The 26,365-nt window shown below is 43.7% G+C and overlaps 1 protein-coding gene and 1 long non-coding RNA gene across 2 annotated transcripts; one reads left to right on the top strand and one right to left on the bottom strand.

Annotated features, from left to right (window-relative positions):
- Nucleotides 1-2,152: 2,152 nt before the first annotated feature.
- Nucleotides 2,153-17,785, bottom strand: LOC147017235 (uncharacterized). The gene is made up of 2 exons (XR_015049406.1): nucleotides 17,140-17,785; nucleotides 2,153-6,418 (listed from the first exon to the last, which is right to left on the bottom strand). It is a non-coding gene; the product is annotated as an uncharacterized LOC147017235 (long non-coding RNA).
- A 2,578-nt stretch (nucleotides 17,786-20,363) lies between these two features.
- Nucleotides 20,364-22,798, top strand: LOC147017234 (uncharacterized). The gene has a single exon (XM_085847928.1). It carries the CDS (start codon nucleotides 21,741-21,743, stop codon nucleotides 22,764-22,766), a length of 1,026 nt encoding a protein of 341 aa, XP_085704054.1. The 5' UTR covers nucleotides 20,364-21,740; the 3' UTR covers nucleotides 22,767-22,798.
- Nucleotides 22,799-26,365: the final 3,567 nt, after the last annotated feature.

Genomic DNA, 26,365 nt, shown 5'->3' with positions numbered 1-26,365 from the left:
CTATTGCGTTTGATCTCAATTAAAGGTCCAGAGAGAGAGATAGAGATAGAGATAGAGATAGAGATAGAGATAGAGATAGAGATAGAGATAGAGATAGAGATAGAGATAGAGATAGAGATAGAGAGAGAGAGAGAGAGAGAGAGAGAGAGAGAGAGAGAGAGAGAGAGAGAGAGAGAGAGAGAGAGAGAGAGAGAGAGAGAGAGAGAGAGAGAGAGAGAGAGAGAGAGAGAGAGAGAGAGAGAGAGAGAGAGATAGAGATAGAGATAGAGATAGAGATAGAGATAGAGATAGAGATAGAGATAGAGATAGAGATAGAGAGAGAGAGAGAGAGAGAGAGAGAGAGAGAGAGAGAGAGAGAGGACTAATAAGTAGAATAAAGACATCAGATGCTTCTAACTCAAGTTATGGTCTGCAAAATGATTTTCAAAGGGTGTGTATGTATATATATATATATATATATATATACATACACACACATGTCGAGATCAGGGTCTGCAATCAAGCAATGACTACACCAATCGTCGTAGAGAAGAGCTTTTAATACGCATCAAAAGTGTACACGAGAGTAGAAAGGCACAGAATACCTACAGTATACCAGCTCAGTCAAACTCTGGCCTGCAAGCAGTTTGGTTTACTTTATATATACTTTTCCTGCTCATCTGTTTTCATGATTTCCCCAACTTCCATCAGCTTTATATTTCCTTTCTAAGATATCGTTTTCTTTGAAAGTAACAACACCCCAGCAAATATTCTCTCCTGGCCTGACAAAGCATTTATCTTTTCACAAGCAAGAAGATCTGTTATTGATCAGGCAGATCTTTATCACAATATATATATTATCGTCTCATTCTACTACAAGATGTTCCCTTTTGAACTATACCAAAACAGTGCTGATTTATGATTGGGCTTCTCCGAGCCCAAGGCTCAAAGAATGTTGTTCCAAGGACCAACAAGAAAGCCAGATGTTCAGCTGCACGACAAAGAGACACAGACAGAGAGAGAGACACAGACAGAGAGACAGAGAGAGACAGAGAGAGACAGAGAGAGAGAGAGAGAGAGAGAGAGAGAGAGAGAGAGAGAGAGAGAGAGAGAGAGAGAGAGAGAGAGAGAGAGAGAGAGAGAGAGAGAGAGAGCCGACTTGCTTTGATTACCAACAGTCAAAAACGGTAGCTTACTGAGAGCATCTTAAATGCTTTGGCTTCCTCAATTAAATGCTACATTCAATTTTAAGAAAAGGTAATCCTATTAAAATGGCTGCTTTCAGCTTGGGAGCTGTTCAACAGCTCCACATTTGACCCTCTGTTACTTAGAAACATAGTGGAAAAGGAACACCACAATTATAATAATTTTTAGAGATGGAATCTTGATGGAGCGGTAAGGTGGTAGACGGGAGTCTTTTCCAGAAGTGGCACACTTTTATGAGTAGCTCCAAGTGGGCCATAACGTCACGAAAGCTCCGCCCGCACTTTCTAGCCTCATAGAAAAGCCCCCCCTCTACCATCCTGACCAGCCCACCCCTCTATAGAATAGTGGATGCATTTCAACAATTATAACTTGAATATAGGTTATGAGGAAGCAAAAATTACCTTTCAAAACCAACTCACACAAAAATTATTTCACACACACAAAAAGGTACATATATTTCCAACTAACTATGGTTCTTTATGAACAAGAATATAATTTTTATAAACAAGTCAGAATTAGCAAACAAGAATATAATTTTTATACACAACAAGTAAGAATCTATATATCGTGTTCTTTATGAACCAACAAAAAGAATATCAGCAAACAAGAATATAATTTTTTATAAACAACAAGTAAGAATATAATTTTATAAACTGCAAGCCAGAGTGAAAGAAAATTTTTAAAGAAAAGTCCCAACATTTTCCAACAAGGCAATGTTTAGATAACATTTCTTTCCATCTTCGTCATTGGTACAAGCAATTCGAGACACTCATCCAATGTGAGTGTAAGCAGAGTGTTTACTCCCGAAAGCAATTGTGTCTTTACTTTCATATTTCCCAAAAAAATAATACCACCATCACGGTGTCTCGACTAAATTTTAAACTAGGTTCTTCATTTTCTGGGTTTTCAGAGATGGTTGGTCCAGGGGAACTTCATGCACCACCATTGTGTCACTGTGGTAAATTTTCTCACACACACACACACACACACACACACACACACACACACACACACACACACACACACACACACACACACACACACACACACACACACACACACACACACACCATTACTTTTATGCCATGATGACAATAACACTGAATATCATAAGGCCAACGATCAATATGTGGAATATCCATGTTCCCCCTTCACCAAACACTTCCATTACCCATACCATGATCTGAACCCTTCTTCTTTAAAATAGTCATGGTACTCTGCAGTAACCTTCCTTAGGTGTTCCGCTAGGTCACAGAAATATACCATTTAATGATTTCTGGGATTCTGCAAGATTATTTATTCGTATTCTTATCTCTATCCTTGTCCCAGTTATCCCTTCATATAACAATATGCCTTGTTCCAGGCGTACAATGCCTTTGTCCCCTTCATCCCGTGGCACACGAGATGCATAATTGTATAAAAGGGCCCTATAAGTGTTTTCCCATATACGCCTTCCTAATGCAATTGATCCCAATGTTTACCTTTTTTTTTTTTTCTTCCCTGTGCACCCTGTCACAACCTATTCCTTGTTTCCCCTACCATACATTCTGATCTCTATGACATTCCCAAAATATCCTCACTATCTGTTATTGTCCATATTATCACAATTATACACATGCGAATCAAACACTGCCACATCTGTCATAAACCTCCAGAAACATTCTTTCTCTTTACAATTTCCTGTATCCTTTTGCAATGAGATGCGTGAATCCATGATTGGCTTACCTTTTCTTGACAGCTCCTTGGGTAACCAATAATACCTGAAAAAGTCCAGTCCACTGCATCTTTAGGACGTTCCTCCATTCGAACACCCTGTTGTCAAACTCTTTCACAATATTTATTCGCATCACAAGAGTTAATATTCATTTATACATGTCCATATATTTTACAGACATTCTACCAATAATTATATGTACTGTTTGGCCATGCCCTTAAATTGGTGACCAGGATCCCAGAGCCCTGAGCTCAACTTTCATTTACCACGAAACGAACCCCAGAGGGCTAACTCAGCCTGTCACTCCTTTAAGACTGGCAAAAAAAATGAACATCAGTACATTGGTAATAGGGACACCGCATCAGCAGCACAGTCATGCTCCAACCAGTGATGCAACCAACAGCCCAAAGGCAGTGCACACCACAAACATTTGATAATACATAGCTGCTTCCAAAACTTTCGATTTTACAAATTTTCGATTTTCTCCCACCACTGCAAGTTCTTGAGTGTACCATATTCTCAGCACCTCCTTCTACATCATGTCCTTTTTGTTCGTGCAGCTCAGTTTTATGAGCCAAAACGAGCAAAACACCTTTTGGGTAACCACTTTGTTGTGGGGGCTGGGTATCAGCAGCAAGCACGACCGCTAGAGGGAGCAGTAGAGTTAGTTCCACCGACCGCACCTTTCTTTCCCATTCATAAGTTGGTCGTCATCAGAGAGCGTACATAGCCCCACGGTCTACCATTATGAAAATACAATGCACAGAGAACCTTCCCAGGTACGGTGGCTGCTATGATATGAAAAACGCGTTTTTAAAATACCAACCGATGCTGACGTCAGAAGACAACAAATTCAGATCTCAACGTAAACAAAGATGTGAATTCTGCCTGTCTGAACCGACCCATGGGTTCACACCACTACCTTCACCACAGATGCATGTGCTCACCTGCACCCACCATTTGCTCACCCGCTGACCCAGATGATCCTGATGGTGCAATTATCCCAATCGCCCCTTGGCGTCCTGGTGTTGCAGACTCCTGTCTCCAGCATTGCCATGAGGGCCAATCATGCCATCATGACCACTTGGGCCTGGAGGTCCGATAGGACCTGAACCACCAACAGTTCCACTGCCTCCCGCTTCTCCAGGCGGTCCAGACAACCCAGTGGCTCCCTGGGCACCATCATGAAGCCCATAAGAAGCACATAAGGGCAGAGTCAATAGAATATAAAATAAATGGAAATTTATACACAAGCACCCATACAGGTGCTGCTTAAGGACTGGCCCCCACCAGACACACCCCCCCCCAAAAAAGGGACCCCGTTGGGTCGTTATTGATACTCCCCCCTCGGAGGGAAGGTGAGCTGGAGATGAGAAGCTTCCTTGGACCTTCCTGCCTCGTGCAATCCTTGACAATCCGGCTCGATGGTACTCGCACCTGCAACTCGATACCGCTGCAAGCACCAGGTAGTTAGGTAGCGTTGATTGCCAAATAACTCCCCCACAGGCGCTCGGCACGTATGCTCATCGGAAAGGCCAATGGTGGAAGGTAGCCAGGGAGGATGTCGTTGTTGTAGTTTTTCTTTTCTTCATATGTGCTCAATATATTACTATCGATTTAACTATTCTTGACTAGCACACTTTGCGACATTAAATATCCTCTTATTTCCACAGTTCCCCTACATTGTGCCATCTGTACAGTATACACATATCAGGAATATGCTTTCACCCTCGGCTAGATTGCATACCGCAATTAGCACAGAATCACTTTCCAAGATGTTATTCTCAGTGTACACTACATACCCTGACAGTTATGTCCAGTATCGGACATCTTTCGATGACCACATTTTACTCCAGCAGTGAGTCAACCAACACTGCCTAATCAGATATCATCCATTCATCCATTTGGACCACACTTCTGCAAAGCATTTGGTGCTGCCCAAAATAAAATAAAATAAAGTATTTTCCTCTGTTCCCGGCTGAGTTACGTATGTAATTATGTCCACAGCCACAGTTGCGATTTTAACTCATTCTTCATTCAAACATGTCATGGTAATTGTTTTTAAAATCTGCCAAATTCTCAATTATCTTTTACATGAGCCTAAAGTAAATCCCAACACACACTTCGCACCTCACTTGCATGATTCGCATTTACTCTTTCAAACCGTCAGGGCACACTGTCTATTGTTTGTGGCTCTTGGCGACTCCTGACTCTCAGTATCCCTGGTTCCTGAGGTTGACTCAGCCTGTCATTCCACCCAGGTCAGTGAGATTATTTATTCCAATGTGTGTATCGGTGGAGGGACACTGCATCATTTGCACTGACACGTCCTTGTGACAATTGATACTAATCTGTCGCCACGTACTGCACACAACTGACGACTCGAGTCCCGACCCATGCCAATCCTGACAGCAGCTGTGCCCCTGCACGTTCGAGCAGCAGTTTTGTAGCTTAATGTTCAGGGTGCCTGCAATAACTTGCCAACTCTTCACAAAAAGCATCGTGGGATCTTTAATGTTCACGAACCGATGTTAGCAAACTTTGCAGTGCATGTGAAACACCAGGGTGGCAGTTTTAGAGCTGCGTTGAGATTTGAACCGAGGCTGCACAGCTCAAAGGGCAGCCATACCTCCAGACTCTTCGGAGGTGCAGGGGGCTGTAGGGGGTTGGCACATTGTGGAATTTACTCAGGGTCCAGCACACAATGGTCTTGTCCATTTGCACATGTGTACTTGCAAACTTACAAGGCCAGGATGAACTGCTTTTAAAATTTACACAGCACCCTCGGCACGGCCGATTTCAATGCGGCCCAGATGTTGACCACACTCGTGCTTCACGCTCCATCTCGCACACCGTATAGCCCTCCCTCCTTCGAGGGCTCCACACACGGCTTACTTCGTACATTCAACCACAGATGCCAACCACAATTGATTGTAAAACCGAGATCCTCACAATAATGATGCAACCAACCGTGTTGATAATTTTCCGTGCCTCACTCGGTTAAAAAAAAATATATTTCTTTTCCAAAGCCTCTCCCCGTATTCAGGCAAACTTCACGCAGCCCGACTCTCCCAAGCAAAACTCGCGCACAGCCCGCACTTCACATCAGGGCACCAACACATTCAGCACGATAACCGCTTTTATGGTCAATTTTAATCCAAATAATTTATCCTGACAGATAGAGGCTCATATAAGGACAAGACATGCTCCTCTGTCCGCTTTCATACAAAAAAACTTGATCGCGCCAGGCAGAGGATTAATGCTCCGTGACAAGGCCCGCAATGGCCGCGTGTTCAAAGACCACTAGTCATCTCCCCCAAAAAGCATTTCTGCAGCTTGCCTAATGTCTTTGTCCTGGTTCTTGGATGTCATTGTTTCATTCACCGACGAGTGAAGACACAGCACGCCTCTGGGCACAGCATGTGCACTTCGACACAGCTCGCCCCCACCTTTTATCATACTCCTCCTTCCTTCGCACCTTGGTCCCGCGTCTCTCCCCATCTCCACATCCACAACAAACTGCGTACACACGTTCGACCCACACATTAAAACGTATACAAATTAATTTAAACACATTTCAGAACTATTTGACTCTATATTAAATTACCTTTAATTTCTTTCCAACCGTGATTAAATAATTCCCAATTTAATTGGTGTTGTATGGACTCCTGGACTTGGAGATCACAATCAAGGCTTTATTCGGCACATCTGCCACAAATTCTCCCGTTGACTCGTTTTGGAGTCGTTAAAAAAAAATATCTCAAAGAGGAACACGACCCCCACCTTTACCCTTCAGGCAAGGCGCACACATTCCTCCACTTCACCATGGGGCATCCTTCCCTCTGTGGGTTATCATTCTCACAATGGGGGCATCCTTCCCTCTGTGGGTTATCATTCTCACAATGGGGCATCCTTCCCTCTGTGGGTTATCATTCTCACAATGGGGCATCCTTCCCTCTGTGGGTTATCATTCCCTCCCACCTTCCATTTCCACACATCGTTTTCACGAGCAGCCGAGCTTCGTCCGCTGTTCTTTCAGAACTTCGCTTTAAATTTCCAATTATTATCACATCAGAACTAATCTCAATTCCTGTTCTTTTAATGGATATTTTACCGATTTTGAGTTGGCTGCACTGTAACCTTCCCTTCCGCCTGCGTTTTTCCTCCACCTCCTCACCGGGAAGGCAAAAGTCGTGGTCAGCGACCTCGTACCTTCCAGGTTTGGACACAACCTCGACGGATAAAGGTAACCCTCAGATGGGTTACCTGGTATTCTCTCTTGATTTCCCTGCTGTGTGTACTGCAGTTGCCCGGGTGGGGTAAGGTGTTTTCTCAACTTATTCCTTTAATCTTAACACTTACAAGTTTTCTTTTTTGTTTTTCCAACATTATTTATTTGTCATGCTTCTTCCCTACACATCTTACACGCTTCAAGTTTGGTTCGGGCTTATTCACAAATGCATATCTTAACGAATCTTATTCGAGGAATGCATATGGGTACTTTTATATTCATTCATAGCATGATTCCAATTGATCACATTACCTTGGTCCATAATTTCCGTGACAGCTTTATTTTCCCACTTTCCCTGAATCATTTCTAGAGTATTCTTGGACTGGTCAGTGTTTTGCCTGGGGTGGTCTCGGGTTGGGTTGAGTGTCTTTCACACCTTTCCACGAACCCTCACACTCCCTTGCACACCTTCCACGTCCTCAATCTCCCACAGAAATACCTTGTCTCTTGGAGATTTCTCAGATTACCCTCCCAGGGTTTGAACCTTGCAATCTCCCCTTTAGACACTGTTCTCCAGGGATTTCTTAGATGAGCCTGTAAGCATCACCTGCAACCCCCCTTGCGAACACTTAACCCCCGGGGGTACCCTTCTTTTTGATGCGCACAAAGCTCCCTCTTTTCTCGTTCTTTTAAGATAAGTACAGATCACAAAGAGCAGCGAACCTTTATGTCCCGGTGCGAGAAAAAGAGGCAGTTCTTACCTTATCTTTAAGCCGGCCGGCTGCTGTCCTCTTTTTGTCTCACCAAGCAAGAACTTCCCCTCTTTTGCTCTGTTTTTACCCCTTGCCAACTACGCCAAAATGTCGAGATCAGGGTCTGCAATCAAACAATGACTACACCAATCGTCGTAGAGAAGAGCTTTTAATACGCTTCAAAAGTGTACACGAGAGTAGAAAGGCACACAATACCTACAGTATACCAGCTCAGTCAAACTCTGGCCCGCAAGCAGTTTGGTTTACTTTATATATACTTTTCCTGCTCATCTGTTTTCATGATTTCCCCAACTTCCATCAGCTTTATATTTCCTTTCTAAGATATCGTTTTCTTTGAAAGTAACAACACCCCAGCAAATATTCTCTCCTGGCCTGACAAAGCATTTATCTTTTCACAAGCAAGAAGATCTGTTATTGATCAGGCAGATCTTTATCACAATATATATATTATCGTCTCATTCTACTACAAGATGTTCCCTTTTGAACTATACCAAAACAGTGCTGATTTATGATTGGGCTTCTCCGAGCCCAAGGCTCAAAGAATGTTGTTACAAGGGCCAACAAGAAAGCCAGATGTTCAGCTGCACGACAAAGAGACAGAGACAGAGACAGAGACAGAGACAGAGACAGAGACAGAGACAGAGACAGAGACAGAGACAGAGACAGAGACAGAGACAGAGACAGAGACAGAGACAGAGACAGAGACAGAGAGAGAGAGAGAGAGATATAGCCGACTTGCTTTGATTACCAACAGTCAAAAACGGTAGCTTACTGAGAGCATCTTAAATGCTTTGGCTTCCTCAATTAAATGCTACATTCAATTTTAAGAAAAGGTAATCCTATTAAAATGGCTGCTTTCATCTTGGGAGCTGTTCAACAGCTCCACACACATATATACATATATATATATATTTATATATAGATACATATATATATATATATATATATATATATATATATATATATATATATGGTCATATATATATATATATATATATATATGGTCATATATATATATATATATATATATATGGTCATATATATATATATATATATATGGTCATATATATATATATATATATATGGTCATATATATATATATATATATATATGGTCATATATATATATATATATGGTCATATATATATATATATGGTCATATATATATATATATATATATATATATATATATATATATATATATATATATATATATATATATATATATATATATATGACCTTTCATGACAGAAGGGTAGCTGCAAGAGTGAAGGGGAAAGTATATAAGACGGTAGTGAGACCAGCTATGTTGTATGGTTTGGAGGCGGTGGCGCTGACAAAAAGACAGGAAGCGGAGCTGGAGGTGGCAGAGTTAAAGATGCTGCGATTCTCGTTGGGAGTGACGAGGATGGACAGGATAAGGAATGAGTATATTAGAGGGACAGCGCAGGTAGGACGGTTTGGAGACAAAGCGAGAGAGGTGAGATCGAAATGGTTTGGACATGTGCACAGGAGGGAAGCGGAGTATATCGGGAGAAGGATGCTGAGGATGGAGCCGCCAGGTAGGAGAAGAGGAAGGCCAAATAAGAGGTTCATGGATGCGGTGAGGGCGGTCATGTGGGTGGTTGGAGTGTCGATGGAAGATGTGGAGAATAGAGCGAAATGGAGATGGATGATCCGCTGTGGCGACCCTAACGGGAGCAGCCAAAAGAAGAAGAAGAAGGTATATATGACCTTCATCATTGACTTGCTCAGCCTAAAATGGAATCAGTTCATCTGCACACAACAGTCCCTACATGTGTCAATATGGTTGAAGTCTCTTGAGTGGTTTGTAAGTTATTGCAGTGACACAGATTTCAATGAAAGGGCACTTGACCAAAGGCTTTTATCCTTTCACGGTTCAAAAATTATCGTGCCAACGAAAATCTAATACTTTCAGATAAAGGTCACATGACATTTTGACCCCCAGAATCGAATCTGTTCATCTTTGCGTTATAATACACCTTTGTACCAAGTTTGGTAATATATATATATATATATATATATATATATATATATATATATATATATATATATATATATATATATATATATATATATATATATATATATATATATATATATATATATCTTCAGTGGTTCACAAGTTATTGCGGAAACAAAATCATCACAGCATGGACGGACGGACAGACGGCCAGGCCCAAAACATAATGCTTTCAGCAGCGATATATATATATATATATATATATATATATATATATATATATATATATATATATATATATATATATATATATATATATATATATATATATATATATATATATATATATATATATATATATATATATATATATATATAGGCAAGGACAGAGAGAAACATAAAAGAAACGAGTTAGAAAAGAAGTAAACACAAAAGAGTGAATGGAAAAAAATAATCATAAAGAAGAAAAAGATGAAGATACTGGAATTTTTTTTAAGATTGGGCTGTTTGGTGCTCTCATGTGAACCCACAGCTACCTAAATATACAAGGATTGCAGGTTCAAATCCTAGATTGTATGTTAATTTATCGATTGAATTTGTTTATCGATTATCCTTCTAATGCACGGAAGAAAAGGTAGTTCCCCCAAGTTCTCCCTCTGAATTGCAGATCCACCTTTACTTCTAGCTAATCAGCCAACAACACATTTGGATTTCATGCATGAGTCAACCTTGAAAAACCTTCCCTAACCTTTCTTTGAATCTCAACAATAGACATGTGGAGCAGATGAATTAGTGAAAGCAAATGTCTTCTATTCACTGTATAAGGAACTGAGACAGCTTTCCTCATGCTTTTATGTCATCAGCACTGATTTCCAAAGCAACTCAAAGAGGAGCACTGTTGGACCAATACAAATCCCATACACATGACTTATCTATCATTGAGGCAATCAAGTGGACAGCAACACTGCATATGAAAATAGAAATCAGTCCAGAAAATGTGACTTTTATACTTTGCCGACATTGACGGATGATCACCAACACGAAGTTCATATATAATATGTTTTCTCTGGTGGTATAAAGAGGGTTTTCAGTCTATTTTCAAGATGTGATAGAACACCAACCCTTTAAACTTTGATGATATCCACATGCTGCTTCCTCCAGCATGAATATGTGAAACGCAGACTATGCAGCAGCAGTGCAAATATCATTTTATCCATTTCCAAAAGTTTCTTAACACCACTAACCTTCGAAAGAGTTCCTGTAAAAGCCAGGGAATAGTTTCTAACCTATTAAAAAGTGGATATTTTGTTATCTGAACAATAAAATTTGTACTTTTCTCAAAATATATTGAGACGTTCAAATGTTTTTGTAAAGAGGCCTGAGCAGGAGAAAGGAAAGTGGTGATATACCAAGTTAGTTGATTTTAATTATTACTTACGAAATCTAAAGATTTCGGAAGTATATTGATGACTTCCGTCCTGTGTTTGTGTGTGTGTGTGTGTGTGTGTGTGTGTGTGTGTGTGTGTGTGTGTGTGTGTGTGTGTGTGTGTGTGTGTGTGTGTGTGTGTGTGTGTGTGTGTGTGTGTGTGTGTGTGTGTGTGTGTGTGTGTGTGTGTGTGTGTGCACGATAACTCGATAACGGAAGAAGCCACCAATGTCAAATTACACCAAGTGATTCAGGAGGGTGATGGCTAGCGCTGATTAGATTTTGGTCAAAATCGGTCAAAGGTCAAGGTCACAGTGAGGACAAACATAATTCCGTAAATTCATGTGGAGAAATGGAGTATTTTTGCTTCGGTCGATGTTACGAGTTCGTTTTAACTTCGATTTTAATTTTGTCTTCGGTTTTTGCAATCGCTTTGGACGCTTAAAACTCGGTTGTCGAAATTCTGGTAAAAATCGGATGTTTTGGAGACGTTTTAAGATTGTATAAAAAATATTTCACTCGCCGCGTCACGGCTCGTCACCTGGTGCAGCGCGCTCGAGCAGAAGCGTCGTTGATCACCTAAAGGTTTTCCGTGTGCGCGCTGACGGTGTTTTCGATAAAGATGGTGTTTAAAAGTCATTTTTTTATCCCAATAAAGGTTATCATCGCATGCCTGACTCGCTAAGCCATCGGATTATGTTAAGATTGTTGGTGGATGGCCGAATATTACGGTTTTGTGACTTTAATAAAATAATATTAAATAATTGCGTGGAGAAATGGAGATTTTTGCTTCGGTCGACATTATGATTTTTGATGGTTTGGTACAGAATCATCGTAGAAACTTCTGGTTTGCATCGCTACCTTCTCTAGAGACAGCTTTTATTAGACAAGGTCAGAGGTCAAGTTGACGATTTCGTAAGTACCAGTCTATGACTGCTTGTTACTTACGAAATCTAAATATTTCGTAAGTATATTGATGACTTCCTGTGTGTGTGTGTGTGTGTGTGTGTGTGTGTGTGTGTGTGTGTGTGTGTGTGTGTGTGTGTGTGTGTGTGTGTGTGTGTGTGTGTGTGTGTGTGTGTGTGTGTGTGTGTGTGTGTGTGTGTGTGTGTGTGTGTGTGTGTGTGTGTGTGTGTGTGTAGGCATGATAACTCGAGAACAGAAGAAGCTACCAATGTCAAATTACACCACGTGATTCAGGAGGGTGATGGCTTGTGCTGATTAGATTTTGGTCAAAATCGGTCAAAGGTCAAGGTCACAGTGAGGTCAAACATTCGATTTTTTATGGTTTGGTACAGAATCATCGTAGAAACTTCTGGTTTGCTTCGCTACCTTCTCTAGACACAGCTTTTATTAGACAAGGTCAGAGGTCAAGTTGACGATTTTGAAGTACCAGTCTATGACTGCTTGTTTGTTCATTGATTTCCCCACAGCACTATATCAGACAAAGTAAGTCATCATCAAAGTCAGTTCATGCATGAAAGACTGGCCAAAAATATACCCGGCTGACCCCACAAGATGGGAATAATTGAGATCATTACCACCATAGTTGTTAAAGGGCTGTTAGGATGGCCGAGAGGTACGCACACTCACCTCAAACGTGACGAGCCTGGGTTTGATTCCTGACTCAGTGAGAAACTGTCAGCCCAGTGTTTCACAGTCAGGGCGATTCATCTATGTGTGTGCTGTCCCACGGAAGAACGTTAAATGGAAATCCTGTCTTCCAGCATTCGTTGGTGGATGTTAAAGATCCCATTGTGTCCTTCACGAAGAGTGGGTGAGCTATTGCCGGCACCATGGACAAATTCCTGCCCTAACTTCAGGGTGCCCCACAGAAAACCAGGAAATTTGAGATTTTAAGATTTATTTTGCCATATTTTACCATATCAATAAACTCACATATAATAAAGTGGATCTTTGTTTTACACTACATCTAAGTTTGCTTTTGTTTTGTTTGAAAATAAAGTGTATCTTTGTTTTACACTACATCTAAGTTTGCTTTTGTTTTGTTTTAAATAAACTGTACCAAATTTCCTGGTTTTTTTTGTGGGGCACCCTGTAGTTGAACATCAGGCCTGGCCAGTTCATGAAGACTTGAACCAAGCTTCTCATGGCTGACCCCACAAGAAAAGGTGGGTTACTAGTAGTGGTAGTGGTGGCAGTGGTAGTGGTAGTGGTAGTGGTAGTGATAGTGGTCGTGTTTGTAGTGGTCGTGATAGTGGTAGTGTTTGTAGTGGTCATGTTCATAGTGGTTGTAGTAGTGATTTTAAAAGTGCAGATCGGTCATTTCATTGATTGTATAAAGACTTGTTTTGTTGCTCCACTGGTGCACAGTTCGATTCCTAAGGTTGTTCATGTTATTCACAAGTGTAGAAATAGAGTAATTATCATCTACATTGATTACTGACCAAAACCCAGAAATTAGACACAAAACTCAGATGTGTTTGTTTGATTAATCGTTTGATCTTGGGAAGTTATCAAACTCTTATGTGGGACGTTCAAAAGTTTTTTCAACTGACAAACTCACAATTCTCCAAGAAATACCAACCTTGATATTTTCCAATATGAAACTATATTTTCTCACTGATTATATATTGAAAAATATAAATACCCTGGTGTGTCTTAGACTATTGTATCTCATCCTGAGAACATTTTGAACGATCCTCTTAGAGGCAGAGGACAGAGTCGTTGAAAACTTAAATAAGTATAAATATATAGAAACTCTCAGACAATAAATTTTTGATTCGATGTGTACAATAACAATCATAACCGAGTGCCCAACTGTGTCTGTGGATGTCATCCTGCATTTGGGTTACCGTTTCTAGAATGTTGGGGGCAGGATTTTTTAGGAGGTTGGTGGCAGGATCCGACTCCATAGACGTACCTCCTGTGTTGCTGCCCTTTGCAGGGCAGCTCAACGGATGACAGGAATGGGGCAAAGCCTTCGGGACCCCAACTTCTTGATGATAGGAGAAAAAGCATGGGGTAAACTTCCTGGGCCAGGTTGCGCTAGTGTGTGTCGAGGTGGTGCTGAGGTGTCATTCAACAGACGGAGGTATCCTTGGGTTATCCTGAGGTGGTCCCTTTGGGTGGGTGCCTGGAATTTCCTATCCCTATGAGAGGACAATCACTTGTCTCTATTATCATCAAGGCTCAAGCATTTGAGCATCGTTATTGCAACACTGAGTTTCGGAGACCAGATAGTGGCAAGTTCATGGCGGGTGGTTACACCTACTATTGGTCTGGTTGCCCTGATGGTTACCATGCCCAAGGAGTTGCTGCAGCTGTGTCCAATAAGCTGACTCCAATGATAACTGTGGTAACACCGGTCAACGAACAGATTATGAGAATAAGGATTCATCACTCCTTGGGTGTCGTTTCCCTGGTGATCCCTGGTATATGAAGCGAGTGATCTTACCATGAAGGACACATTCTATGCCACGCTCGAGTCTGTGGTTGATCAGTGCCCCAGGTGAGATACTCTGATAGTCTCTTCGGGATTTCAATGCATCGACTGGAACTCATTGGGATGGTTATGAGACATGTGTTGGTCCCCATGGGTCTGGAACTGTGAACCAGAATAGCACTGAGTTCCTTGGCTTTGCAAGAAGTCATGGACTTAGTGTGACTGGTTCATAGTTTCAGCACCACCAGGCTCATCGCTTGACTTGGTATTCCAACACTGGTGGTGTGGCAAAGGAGATTGACCATGTGCTCATTGATGGTCACTGGAGGATGATCTTGAACTTCAAGGTCGACAGTGTGCTTGGTTCCTCAATACCCACCACAGGCTTGTTATAGCAACTCTGAAGTTGCAGCTTAAATGCGGAAGAATGATAACATCCCAGCCTAGGCTGGATATTGGCAAGTTCAAGGATGAAAGGGTCGCTGAGGAATTTGTGAACAGGCTGAGTGGGGACTTAGGGGAGTCTGGGTGCTTTGTCTTGGGGAATCCTGAAGAGTTCTGGAATGCCTTCAAGACTATCATCCTTGAAGTTGCCAGTAGATGTCTCAGAACTCACCGTAGGGTGAAGAATAATTTTGTCTCTCAAGGGACACTGGATAGCTTTGACCAGACTCACAGGGCCAGGATTAATGGCAGAGCTGAACTATTCTGGGAGTTGAGGCATAAGACTGCAAGTGTGCTAAGGGTGGACAAGGAGGCCTATGTGTAAGGAATCTGTGAAAGGGTTGAAGCATCACCTGTGGTCAAGTGATTCTCATCCTGCTTAGAGAGGAATTTGTGCATTGCATTCCTCCAAGCCCATCCAACGGTTTACTGCAGTTAGATTGGAGGGTGGTGAGGGAGTAAATATATCTATACGAATGAAAGGTAATGTGTGTGTATGTGTATGTGTATGTGTATGTGTATGTGTGTGTATGTGTGTATGTGTGTATGTGTGTATGTGTGTATGTGTGTATGTGTGCATGTGTGTATGTGTGTATGTGTGTATGTGTGTATGTGTGTGTGTGTCTCATCCATAACACCAAACCCATAAAACCTAGCAGCCTGAAACTTTGCATGCATACTAAGAAAACTCCAAGGAAGTGCAAGAGTGAAAATTGGGTGTTTGGGTTTATTAAAACACCCGATTTGAAGATAATTATCGGCCTTATTTAATTATATCCTTCATCAGGAGATCCTCGGCCACCTCACTCTCTGGGTCTTAAGGCATTTCCTTGGTAACCTCACTGGGATCTGAAGCCCCCATGCTTTTTGGCCTACTCAACCATGCCTTGACTTGGAACAGGCCGCAACGATTTCTTCATGACCTGTTTATCATAAGGACAAAACTTGGACAAATTTGACATTTCAGGCATCTCCGGGAGTTGAATGTTTAATATGACGGTTTAGTGATTGCCACTGGCTCGCTGAAAATGTGAAATTATATTTTCCACTAAGTTTCCCCTTTTTGTACGTTCTTCCATTATATGACCCATCAGATCAACATCGATATTGTTGCGGTTCTCGGAACCACATGCTTCCAAGGCAATGGTATCCAACACATCGAGGTCCCAAGACAGTTATTCCATTAATATGTTTAGATAGTCCCTTCCCTCTTGTCTAGTGGGTCAAAGGGAACATGCGTTGCGGGGATCTCATAGCTAGGTTTGCTTACACCACTAAACTTCATTTCTACTCTTCTTTTCTGTTTATCCCTGAGGTAAATCTGAATTTGCGTCCTCGCAGAAGCCAACACGTGCAGCACGTGCCGCGGCCGGGGGAGGTGGGATAGAAAGCCACAACGACACCACACGAGCATCGATAGTGCAGCTGTGAGGAAACTGCGATATCCCCCAACGAACCTCTGCCTCAAGCACGAGATGATCATCTGACGTTTCCAATGATCTGGGATGGGATTGCCGGTTGCATTGAAAAGGCATACGCACGAATATCTCTGAAAGAGGCTGCACGGATGTGGTTTTTCACAACACAGAAGCAAATGACCCAATATCGGCAAGAGCGTGGCTCGAAGCTTGGTGCCAATAACTACATCGTCAAAAGTCAAAAATAGTCAAATGACAACCACAGCACGTTGTGCACGATTCGGCCGGCGCGTACTTTACAACCCATTTCTGCAATGATTATATCGGCATCCTCTTTTCCCTCCATTTCTCCATCTGACACATATCTACATCCTTTTTCATTCCCAAACATCCATATTATTATTATATCAGATCGTTCCCCTCAAATTCTGACACAGATCGGTGTTGGCCCCACGCACGCAATAGCAGAATCGGGCGAACGTGAGCGCTGACCACGTGGGCCATGGTGGATCCGTGCGTGCTGCATGAAGCATGTGTGGATTTATCCTCACACTTTACCGTCGGTCCTCGCTGGCGGCTGCGGGTGTTCCCCACAGACGGCGGACGTTCCCTCTCCTCTCCAGCCAGCGAAGCCGCGATCAGGCAGAAGCATGCTGCGCAGTCCGGATCGCTCGGGCCTCGTGATGCATCACGGAGCAGGCATTGATCAGCGCTAACCGGAGGCACCCGGGAAGGCATGAGGGACCGACGCCACCTTCAGCCGGTCGTCAGGGCACCACCCGGGGTTCTTACAAGGCAATTCATGACGTGGATTTTGGTGTGGGCGATTCATATCATGTCGTGAGGTCGGAACGAGACATTTTCACGGCTTGGGGCCATCTTGCTGGAAGTGGACTGTTGCCGCTTCCGGCCATTGAGGCCGGGCCGCGCGGGGGGCTGGGGCCAATCAGAACGTCCGATTCGGGTGATGACGCATCGCTTTTGGGTGGCCCCACGCCCTGCATCGCTGGTTCTACAAAAAGTGGACCGTGGGGCCGTTCGTTCTCTCTCTCTTCCCTTCATTGTCTCCCACACGTGCTGGACTTCGTCATCGGCTGGACTCCGCCCTCCGGTCGTCATCGCCTGGACTCCGCCCTCCGGTCGTCATCGCCTGGACTCCGCCCTCCTGTCGTCATCGCCTGGACTCCGCCCTCCTGTCGTCATCGCCTGGACTCCGCCCTCCTGTCGTCATCGCCTGGACTCCGCCCTCCTGTCGTCATCGCCTGGACTCCGCCCTCCTGTCGTCATCGCCTGGACTCCGCCCTCCTGTCGTCATCGCCTGGACTCCGCCCTCCTGTCGTCATCGCCTGGACTCCGCCCTCCGGTCGTCATCGCCTGGACTCCGCCCTCCGGTCGTCATCGGCTGGACTCCGCCCTCCTGTCGTCATCGGCTGGACTCCGCCCTCCTGTCGTCATCGCCTGGACTCCGCCCTCCTGTCGTCATCGCCTGGACTCCGCCCTCCTGTCGTCATTGCCTGGACTCCGCCCTCCTGTCGTCATCGCCTGGACTCCGCCCTCCGGTCGTCATCGGCTGGACTCCGCCCTCCTGACGTCATCGCCTGGACTCCGCCCTCCGGTCGTCATCGCCTGGACTCCGCCCTCCTGTCGTCATCGCCTGGACTCCGCCCTCCTGTCGTCATCGCCTGGACTCCGCCCTCCGGTCGTCATCGCCTGGACTCCGCCCTCCTGTCGTCATCGGCTGGACTCCGCCCTCCGGTCGTCATCGGCTGGACTCCGCCCTCCGGTCGTCATCGGCTGGACTCCGCCCTCCTGACGTCATCGCCTGGACTCCGCCCTCCGGTCGTCATCGCCTGGACTCCGCCCTCCTGTCGTCATCGCCTGGACTCCGCCCTCCTGTCGTCATCGCCTGGACTCCGCCTTCCTGTCGTCATCGCCTGGACTCCGCCCTCCTGTCGTCATCGCCTGGACTCCGCCCTCCGGTCGTCATCGGCTGGAGTCCAACCTCCCAACTGCATGAATTGTGACGAAGCAAGAAACGGAAACGACGCGCCAGCTGTCGGGAGGTATCACATCATGGAGCAGCCCCACAAACGTATTGGTGGCACGTTCAGGCAATCAATTGTACAAGGTACCGAGAGGCCGCAGCCTCAACTCCTCTCCTTTCTTGCTTCAATAACTTCTCTTCATTGGGGTGTGTGTGTGTGTGTGTGTGTGTGTGTGTGTGTGTGTGTGTGTGTGTGTGTGTGTGTGTGTGTGTGTGTGTGTGTGTGTGTGTGTGTGTGTGTGTGTGTGTGTGTGTGTGTGTGTGTGTGTGTGTGTGTGTGTGTGTGTGTGTGTGTGTGTGTGTGTGTTGTCCTAGCGCCTGTCCACATAAGTTAAGAGTGCAGAAGATTATAATTATTATTTCGCATTAAGTCTGCTCTGTGTCCTTTGTAGGTTGCTTCTAATATTGCCGCACCTCTCACCGTTCTTTCTATCCCTGCATTGCACACCACAATAAAACTATTAAATGTGCCACATACCATTCCTCACATGATTGTGAATAGATTATTATTAGAAATGTTCCCAGCTCGTTTTTGTCTGTTCCATCAATGATCCAGCATGGTCAGAATCCGAGCTTAGCCAGGACTTTATTCCCAACAACCCATTCCTTTTAGCCGGTACGTCCTTGGCAGTGTCGCTCGGCTGCATCCGTCCCGGTAAAGTGATCCGGTTCGGACAAGGCGTACCGAGGGCGATCCCCGGTAAATAAATCACGTGACTAATTAGGTAACCCGGTTAACCCATAGACGAGAGGACCCTAGGTCACGAGGTTCAGTTATTGGCGTTCACGGTCGGTTAGCGACCTGCGGAATTATCCGTGTGCGACGGCCTACAATTCCGGGGGGTCTGGTGGAAGCCGAGTTAGCCCCCCCCCTCCCCAGTGGTCTTCTCACCCAAACGCCAGCCCGCAACAATATATATATATATATATATATATATATATATATATATATATATATATATATATATGTATATATAATATATGTCCTCCATGTCACATCGACCGAGGTGTGTGATGGAGGGTGGTCTCTCGGGTGGTGCCTCGACCACTGAAAATGTGCAATTTCATTTTTAGACAACATTGCTGTATTTAACTTTCTGTGTGATGTGTTTTCACTTCGACATTCATACATATAAAAAAACTCCACGATACATATATATATATATATATATATATATATATATATATATATATATATATATATATATATATATATATATATATATATATATACTCGTATATATCCTCTCTCTGCAACCTCCCACTCTTGCATCTCCACCCTCTAGGGGTGTGTTCTGACGTTTGGTAAGGCGTCGCTCTAATCCCCCCTTCCTCGCTTTCCCCTTCTCCCTGTCTCCCTCCTTTATTTTGCAGGAAAGTGGCTCCTACCTAAAGAAGGAAATGTACAAGAAGCGAACTTGACAAAAAAACTACTTGCGAAAGCTGCATCCAGAGCAGCCTTCACTCCTCAACAGCAAGAAGCAAGATGAGAAGCAAACGTGGCAGCAATGGCTGCATCCAGAGCAGTTGAAGCTCCTCAACAGCAAGCAGCAAGACGAGAAGCAAATGCAGAAGCAATGGCTGCATTCAGACTGGCTGAAACTCCTCAACAGCAGGAAAGAAGATGAAAGGGAAATCCCGCAACAAAAGCTGCATCTCGAGCATCCATAACTCCTGAAGAGCAAAAAAGAAGACAAGGGGCAAATGCAACTGGAATGGCTGCATCAGGAGCAGCTGAAATGCATCAAGAGAAAGAAAGAAGATGAGAGGCAAATGCAACAAGAATGACTACATCCAAGAAAAAGCCCTGGAGGGGGACAAGAAAAGTCTGCATTCTCCTACAAACCAGCCTTGGATGATGCTTCTGATTCAGTAGTTGCTTTTGGCGCAATGTCGATTATTTGCAGGCACTGTGATGTGATGAAATGGAGAGGAGAAGCGACAGGGATATGCTACAATAGCGGCAAGGTTCGGCTGACCCAAATGAATGCTCCTTTTGAACCTCTTCGTACATTGTTGACAGTCAACACTCCAAATGCAAGTCATTTCCAAAGCAACATCAGAAAATACAACTCATGCTTCAACATGACATATTTCGGCACCAGAAAAGAGATCAGAGAATCTGGCTACATGCCCACATTTAAAGTGCAGGGACATGTTTATCATCAGATTGGCAGTCTCCAGCCACAACGGAATAAAGAGCCAAAATTCCTGCAGATCGACTTCATTGGTGCCAATACAAAGCAGGCTGAACAGTGTTGCAACAATGTCATTCAAACCAAGTTGGAAGTGGTGTTGCAGTTGCAAGATATGCTCCACAAGGAAAACCATTGTGTTCAGAGTCTCAAATGTGCCGTGGAGAAGATGACACCTGAGTACAAAATTGTCATTCATTCAGACAAAACTCCAGCTGGGGAGCATGAGCAATGCTTCAATGCACCCTCCATATCAGAAGTGGCTGTCGTCCTAGCTGATGAACAACTTGGCGATTGAGACATTGTGAGGCAACTCAGAAACGACTCCCTCCAGAGAATTGCTGAGTTTCACCCATCATATGATGCACTTCAGTATCCACTACTTTTCTGGCAGGGTGATGATGGATATGATATTAAACTGCAACAAATAGACCCAGCAACAGGACTGCCAAGTGAAAAGAACATTTCTGCCATGGACTTTTATGCCTACAGGATTATGCTGAGAGCTGGTAATTTCAATCACATCTTGTGTTGCAAAGATCTCTTCCACCAATTTGTTGTGGATATGTATGCCAAAATTTAGGCAGAAAGGCTGAGATTCATTTGAAAGAACCAAAATAGACTCTGAGTCGAAAACTATGTTCACCTCAGGGATGCCATGAACAATGATGGAAATGACGCCAATGTTGGCCAATTGGTCATCTTGCCTTCCAGTTTCACAGGTTGTCCCTGCTACTTGCATGAGCGCACTCAAGGTGCCATGACATATGTGAGAAATGATGGCCATCCTGATCTCTTCATCACCTTCACCTGCAATCCAGCTTGGGAGGAAGTGGTTAATGAACTGATGTCAGGCCAAAAACCACAGCATCGCCATGCTTTGCTGGTAAGAGTATTCCGGCAAAAAAGTGAAGGCATTGATGAATGTCATCACCAATGGAAAGACTTTTGGAGCCATTGGGTGCGACATGTACACAATTGAGTGGCAAAAGCGTGGCCTGCCACATGCCCACATTCTGACTTGGCTCCAAGATGAACTTTATATGCACAGAGTGGATGACTTCATCAGTGCTGAATTTTCAGACCCAGTAATTGATACACTTCTGTTCAGCACTGTCAAAACAGAGATGGTGCATGGTCCTTGTGGAAGCATCAATCCAAACTCACCATGGATGAAAGATAACAAATGCATAAAAAGGTTCCCACGATATCTTCTGAAAGAGACACAGACTGGACAAAATGGATACCCACTATATCGTCGGAGAAAACCAGAAGATGGTGGATTCACAACAACCATCAGGATTCGTGGTTGTGAGATAGAAGTTGCCAATAGGTGGAGTGTTCCATTCTGTCCACTCCTCACATGGCTATTCAATGCACACATCAATGATGAGTACTGCCACTCTGTGAAACCCATCAAACATGTGTGCACGTATGCCAACAAAGGATCTGACATGGCTGTATTTGGCCTGACAATGGATGGGACTGTGCACGATGAGATTCGGCAATACGAAATGGGAAGATACGTCAGCAGCAATGAAGCCATCTGGAGGATCCTGAACTTCTCAATTCATGAGCGACATCCCACTGTGGTTCATCTCGGTGTGCACCTTGAGAATGGCCAGAGAGTGTACCTCACTGAGGAGAATGTATGTGAGCACGCCCAAGTCCCACAAGATACAACTCTCACTGCTTTCTTCAATCTCTGCCAAGATGATGAATTCGCTAAGACACTGTTGTATCATCAAATACCCAAGTACTACACATGGAATGTTGGCAGCAAGAAGAAGTTTGCTTTCTGCAGAGCAGGACAAACTGTACCAGACATCAAAGCCAGTGATGCACCTGGCCCTGTGTACACTGTCCATCCTAATAGTTTTGAATGCTTTTACGTGAGACTGCTTCTGCATGAGGTCAAAGGTCCAACATCTTTTGAGGACTTGTGAACAGTGGATGCCACAATCTGTGAAACTTACAAACAGGCTTGCCAGCTCAGAGGACTCCTGGAGGATGGCACACACACTGGAACAGCACATTGGAGGAGGCAGCTGCAACTCGAACACCATGGATGCTGTGAAATCTATTTGCCATCATGTTGCAGACATGTGCTATGTCAAATCTTAATAAGCCTCCCTCTCAACCAACGGTAAGCTGCCGTTGCGACAACTCTCCTCCCCTGCATGTTCTGCAAGTGGTTTAAACATTGGCTCTGCCAAATCGGCTCAAGCCTGTTCAGCAACATTCCCAATGTCAAAATGCTGCAAGTCCAACTCAATTTCGTAAGAGTCAGTCAGCCCAAGCATGGTCTCGACAGGACCATTAACATCACCATTGAGGCGAACAGAAACCTTTGGTTCTATCTTCTCTCCCTTTATGGCTTGTCCCAAATATTCAGCTGCTCCTGTAACGTTCCATCCATCATTTCCCCAGTCAGTTGTGGCTCCCATAAGCCTTTATCAGCTAACACCAGCTCTTGTTTTGTTACACGAGTTTCCAACTTTTGCTCCAAACTGCCATCCTGATGCTGACAAAATCCCAATTACTCCACCTGCTGTTGCTTTATGGAATCCACCCAGATGGGATAGCCCTCCAGGTCAAATCCTGCTATTTCATTTCTTTGTTCATCAATTTTGTCCATTCATTTCCTTGATTTCATTCCTTTGTATGCCTGGTGTTGGCTTAATGGTGAGGGTGGTGGGCTTGGGATCCAAGGATCCTGAGTTCAAATCCCCCTTTGCTGTTGTATTAATACCAGGTGGGGTTGACTCGGCCTGTCATCCTTCCGAGGTTGGCAAAATGAGTGCCAGCATGCTGGTATACTGTGTCGGAGTGGCGACCTGTCCAGGATTGTGCCCAATAGCCAAGGAGACTGCTGAGGCAGCACCAACACTGCACAGAGTTTGGTCCCAATGGATGGATGGATTCCTTTGTTATTTCATTCATTTGTTCATTCATTCATCTTTCATTCGTTCAATCATTTCCCTCACTCCATAATTCCGTGCCCCCAGTTCCTGTGTTATTTCCTTCTTAATTTTGTTCACTTGTTCATTCATCCCCTTCATGTCATTCTCTATTCCATTAATTTTTCCCTTCGATTCTTTCCCTTGTTCCTTCATTTTTTTTTCATCAATCTGTCCTTATAATGCCTTTGACTGAGCTTTCACCTCCTCGACCAGCCCGGTCTCTTCCTCAGCCTTTACCCCACTGCACATTGCTTGTACATCGGCCCTGGACCCAAGGTGTATTGCTTTCATGTCCTGAACCAGTTTTTGCATCTTTCCAATCATTCGTTGCATATCACTCTTCTGTTGGTTTTGTGCTACCTTTACATCACCTCTCAATAGGACCATCATCTGATTGAACCTTGTCATAAACTGCTGCATTGTCATTTGCTTTAGTGAGGCCAATCCGCTACTATTCGATGTGAATTCTTAGAGACTCCCAACGTCCTCCATGAGAGGAACCCGGTGGTGGGGCCCCAGCTCGAGACGTGAGAAACCTTAACCCTATGTCTATCAAACAGCTCCACCTTCGGCATACTTTATTCATCCTTACTACGTAACATGAACATCACCATCTCGTACCAATCTGCCATTTCGTGCCTATCCGCCATTTTGCGCTCACGTTTAATCTCCCCAAACAAAATTTATTTATTACACTTTGTACCTCGATTCTTACAACCACCTCTCTCTCTCTCTCAATGGTGGAGGCGATCGTTTAACAATTTAGATTCCCAATTCTTTTTCTTTTTTTTAAGCCTAGTTCGCTCTGGGAGCAAATGTCATGGTCCCATACTCCTGACACTCCTGACTTGTCAGAGCCATGGTTCGAATCCCACGACCTGACAGTTGTCGTGTCCCGATGGATTCAAGAATCCCTTCCCAATGCCAAATGGTGTGGTTGGGAGGGGTTGGCTCGAAAAATCCTGCTCCGGACACCAGTTGTCACGTTCAGGGTCCGAGTTAAAACCCTATCTGGACGAAAGTTCTCCATGTTTGTCACACACACAGTGGCTAGTCTTTGCCATAAAGACATGTCACTCTTTCAAAGTTTCCATTGGCCTCTTGGTGGCCTCTCTGATCAATCTCCTCCTTGCTTGGTTATCCAGTTTGGAAGGACAGTCTGATCTAGACATGGTCCTGATAGTACCATACGCCTTCCACTTCTTAATGATTAACTTCACTGTGCTCCACGGGTTAACACAGAAGTAGATGATAAATGGGGTTTCTGGGACTTTCATTCAAATGAATGGGGGAAAGGGAAAAACTTTCTAATTCAAGCCCCAAAATCCCAAAATAGGAGACTGATTTTCTCCCCCCCCCCCCTATCCCCTTCCCTCCCATAAAAGCAAATGTAAAATTGAGACAATGAAAGATTGAAACTTACTGATTAAAGCACTTCTTCCCTTTCATATTTTCATTCCACTCAAAGAGCGAACCAACAAATATTTGTCCATGTTCTACTTCAGGGAATAACTTAATTTTTTTTATAACATTCAGTTCCATCGAGTATATTCACTTTAACTCTTCAAGCACGAAAGAAAGGGAAGTTCATGATCCCTCCTTTGGTTCTTTAAAATGGGGAAGTGCCTTTAAGAGCACAGTCATGCTGTGAAAATGAGGAAGTATTCCAATGACCCACCACCCCCCTCATCCCTCTCCCCTCCCCGTCTGTATGTGGGGAAGGGTGGTGGGTGGGATGAGAGGGGTGTTGGGTCAAGAGTGGGGGTGCACAGGGGGGTGGGGCTTGGGTGGGTGGGGCTTGTGTGGGTGGAGCTTGTGTGGGTGGGTGGGTGGGGCTTGGGTGGGTGGAGCTTGTGTGGGTGGGTGGGGCTTGTGTGGGTGGAGCAATTTTTTTAATTCAATAAACATGTGTATTGGAACTAATAAACTAATCACTAATTATGTGGATATGATGGATGTGGATGTGGATTATGTGGGCGGAGTCAAAAAGGGGCAGAGTTAAAAAGGGGTGGAATCAAAAAAAATTCAATTTATCTGTCTTTTGTAATTCCTGTGAATAAAATGAACCTAAAATCTCTTCCCCCTTTAAATTACATAATTTGTAAGTCCAAGGAACTGTACCGATGACATCAACAATTTTATAAAGTTCATTTGTCCATCACTTGGTGTAACCTTTTTCAAAATGAGATTTCCACCTGTATATTCTTACTATATCACCAACTTTGAACTTAGGCTTTCTGACATTAATCTCTTTCATATTTTAATTTTGTAAATGTTTCTGATGGCTTCGTTTTCGTTGTGGTATGAATCATGTCGGTGTACTATCTACAATATCCTGAGTTAAAGATAACTATTGTTGAGAACCGAGTTGAGTGAATTTTTTATATAGTCTCTCTTTTAAAGTGTGATTGAATCGCTCAATAACAACTGCTTTTCTTTCATTAAAGGTGCTGTATAATGTAATGCTGTTATTTTAAAGAAAATTCATAAATGTTTTGTTGTAGAACTCTGTACCCTCATCAGTCAACAATTTTTTAGGTTTTCTCTTGCTTTTATTGAATATCTGTTGGAAAGCTAACATA

This window comes from Eptatretus burgeri, chromosome 11 (genome assembly GCF_056783735.1).
Source record: "Eptatretus burgeri isolate ZD-2024b chromosome 11, Ebu_testis_v1, whole genome shotgun sequence".
In the NCBI taxonomy this organism is placed as follows: domain Eukaryota; kingdom Metazoa; phylum Chordata; class Myxini; order Myxiniformes; family Myxinidae; genus Eptatretus; species Eptatretus burgeri.
Note: the sequence above shows the minus strand (reverse complement) of the source record. Positions and strands in the feature narration are given on the sequence as shown.

What these genes read in the sequence shown, in the direction of transcription:
- LOC147017234 (XM_085847928.1), top strand. Translation starts at nt 21,741, where the DNA reads ATGAATGTCATCACCAATGGAAAGACTTTTGGAGCCATTGGGTGCGAC.